The sequence below is a fragment of the Pinus tabuliformis genome, chromosome 7 (genome assembly GCF_031772625.1).
Source record: "Pinus tabuliformis cultivar Carrire ecotype Pingquan chromosome 7, CPIR1, whole genome shotgun sequence".
Lineage (NCBI taxonomy): Eukaryota > Viridiplantae > Streptophyta > Pinopsida > Pinales > Pinaceae > Pinus > Pinus tabuliformis.
Genome location: NC_142293.1, coordinates 1,178,221,629 through 1,178,224,095, shown reverse-complemented (window position 1 = coordinate 1,178,224,095; position 2,467 = coordinate 1,178,221,629). Strand labels below are relative to the sequence as shown.

At 32.1% G+C, this 2,467-nt stretch overlaps 1 protein-coding gene across 1 annotated transcript; it reads left to right on the top strand.

Moving 5' to 3' along the window:
* Window positions 1-1,090: 1,090 nt before the first annotated feature.
* On the top strand, window positions 1,091-2,153 carry LOC149251650 (early nodulin-like protein 14). The gene is made up of 2 exons (XM_089456558.1): window positions 1,091-1,350; window positions 1,566-2,153. Exons 1-2 carry the CDS (start codon window positions 1,188-1,190, stop codon window positions 1,997-1,999), a joined length of 597 nt encoding a protein of 198 aa, XP_089312684.1. The 5' UTR covers window positions 1,091-1,187; the 3' UTR covers window positions 2,000-2,153.
* Window positions 2,154-2,467: the final 314 nt, after the last annotated feature.

Below are 2,467 nucleotides of genomic sequence, written 5' to 3'. Positions count from 1 at the left end.
ATCTTGATTCTATTAAAATAAATTATTTAAATATGTACATTTCTTAAAGTTATATATTTCAATTCTAAAACAAATCAAATACTTGAATTTCATTCAATTTTTAATATAATATTAATATGTAGCATTTAAAAAATATTATTAAGAACAAAAAGTTCAACTTAAATTAAATCAAATATTTTAATACATCAGATTAAATATATTTAAAAATATATTAATAAAATAAACAATTTAATGTGACAATGTGATTCATAAATTAAATATTTCAAACTCAATGTATATATATTATATAAAATAATTGAAAAAATTAATTTTTATGGTTAGTGTTACCATTCTACATTTTGATATCGTCAATTTTCTTTGAATTCAAACATAATTTGTTGTAATTTTTTTTAAACTATTCTACACAATCTAAATAGCCAATAAGATTTTCTAATTATTGAACTTATTTACATTCAAAAGTGCAATTCAAATAATGGTTATGCATTGAAAAGTGCAATTTAAACAACAATTGCCACGGGTAGATATTCATCTTAACCATACATCTATCAAATGAGGTGAAATCTCTGGTGCAAGAAAAAATTGCATTTTAAAAAATTTGATATTTATGTGAATTTGTAAAATCTGTAGTTAAAATAAATCTATACTAACTAATAAATTAAATAGTTTTTTCCATAAAATCCAATGTCAGATAAAGACAAAAACCAATAACCTACTTAAATTTTACAAATTAAATAATATAAATTTATGATTATGAAAGATCTATATATTTGAAGCAAATTGATAAAACAAAGAAAGAATAAAAAATCATTTCCCCTGCCATGTACGATATCATTAAATCACTCCTTAATGCAATGCAAATCAATTTGCATTTCATTGGATTCGGAGATTTTCTTCCCTGACTAGAAACTGTATTAGTTGGAGAACCTTTCTGGTTCGAATATTATTGATTGGTAATCTTTGAAGGAATAAATTGTGTTTTATTTCCTATCCCATTTGGTCGTTCGGACAAGTATAAAGCAAAAAGCAAAAGGTTGTCCAAGCATCCCAAATGAGAAGGCAGTGTGCATGAATGATATATATAAATACAACAAATGGAGAATGGAAGAAAATATCAGATGGCATTTGAGTTCTCTTGAGTCACATCAGTTAATTGTGTTTGCCAGTCGGTCGATCTATCAATATCAGTTATGGCGATCCTCCTCATGTACTGTATTCTTCTAGCATTCATGCAGAGTGGATCTCATGCCTTTCAGAACTTCACAGTTGACTGGGAAGTACCCAACGATACAAACATTCAAATCTATACCGAGTGGGCTGGTAAAAACAGGTTTCAGGTTGGGGATTCTCTCGGTAGGAAATCTAATTCATTTATTTTTATGGGAAGTTTTCATAAAGTTTCACTTTTATTTTCCAAATTAAATTGAGTTTAGATTAGTTTTTTTTCAAACAAAGTCAAGTTCAGATTGGTTTTTCTGGTTGAACTAGGTTGAGTTTAGATTGGGGTCAATCCAGGTAGAAAGTTTATTGATTAATTGGTTGTGTTTGCATGGTTGTTTTGGTGTTAGTATTTAACTATTCAAGCGGGGATTCAGTACTTCAAGTAAGTTGTCAGGACTACGACAGCTGCAACACATCACAGCCCATACATAAATTCCAAGGTGGTTACACAGTCTTCAACCTGACCCACCAGGGCTCATTTTATTTCATAAGTGGGGCAAATGGTCATTGCCAGAAATCCCAAAAGCTTCATGTGATTGTTATGGCAATTCGAGGTGTGCAACGACCACCATCACCGCCACAGTTTCCTCCTGTCCCTGCCCCTGCTCCTGTTGTCCCTGCCCCTGTCCCTGCCCCTGTTCCTGCCCCTGCTCCCTCTCCCTCTCCCAGTATGGTTCCAGCTGTTCCTCCAACGAGTGCTGGTGTGCCTGCTGCTCCTCTCCTGCAATCGGCAGGTTTTATGTGTGGGTTGCTCATTTCTGTATGCGTGTTTGTTCTCTAGGCTTGGATTTGGATTGTTGTGGTGGCAGGCTATGGCCAATTTTATCAAAATAAATGTTCCGTGAGGCCCTAAAATGTGAGGTAAAAGTAGTTTAGTGTGAGCTTGGTGTGAGGACTATAGTGGCAGTTGATTTGAGATTTCTTAGAATAAAGCGATGCCGATTTGAGGACACGCTCTGTTCTCCATGATGTTATATATATATCTTTTGATTTGAAAATATATTGTATTGTTATACTTCTGGAAAATTAGCATGGCAGCCATGTTGTCGTTGAACAACATTAATTGTCCTCCTTATAATTTTTCTGAGATTTAAGTATCACTTTGAGATTGGATTCACCAATATTGCATATAACAAATAAAAATAAGAGTGCAGTTTGGTCACAAAGCCTATTCGTGTTGCTGATTATATATTTTTGAATTATTTTCCATTTTTTTGCTGGATAAAAATTTATTTTAAAATATAAAAAT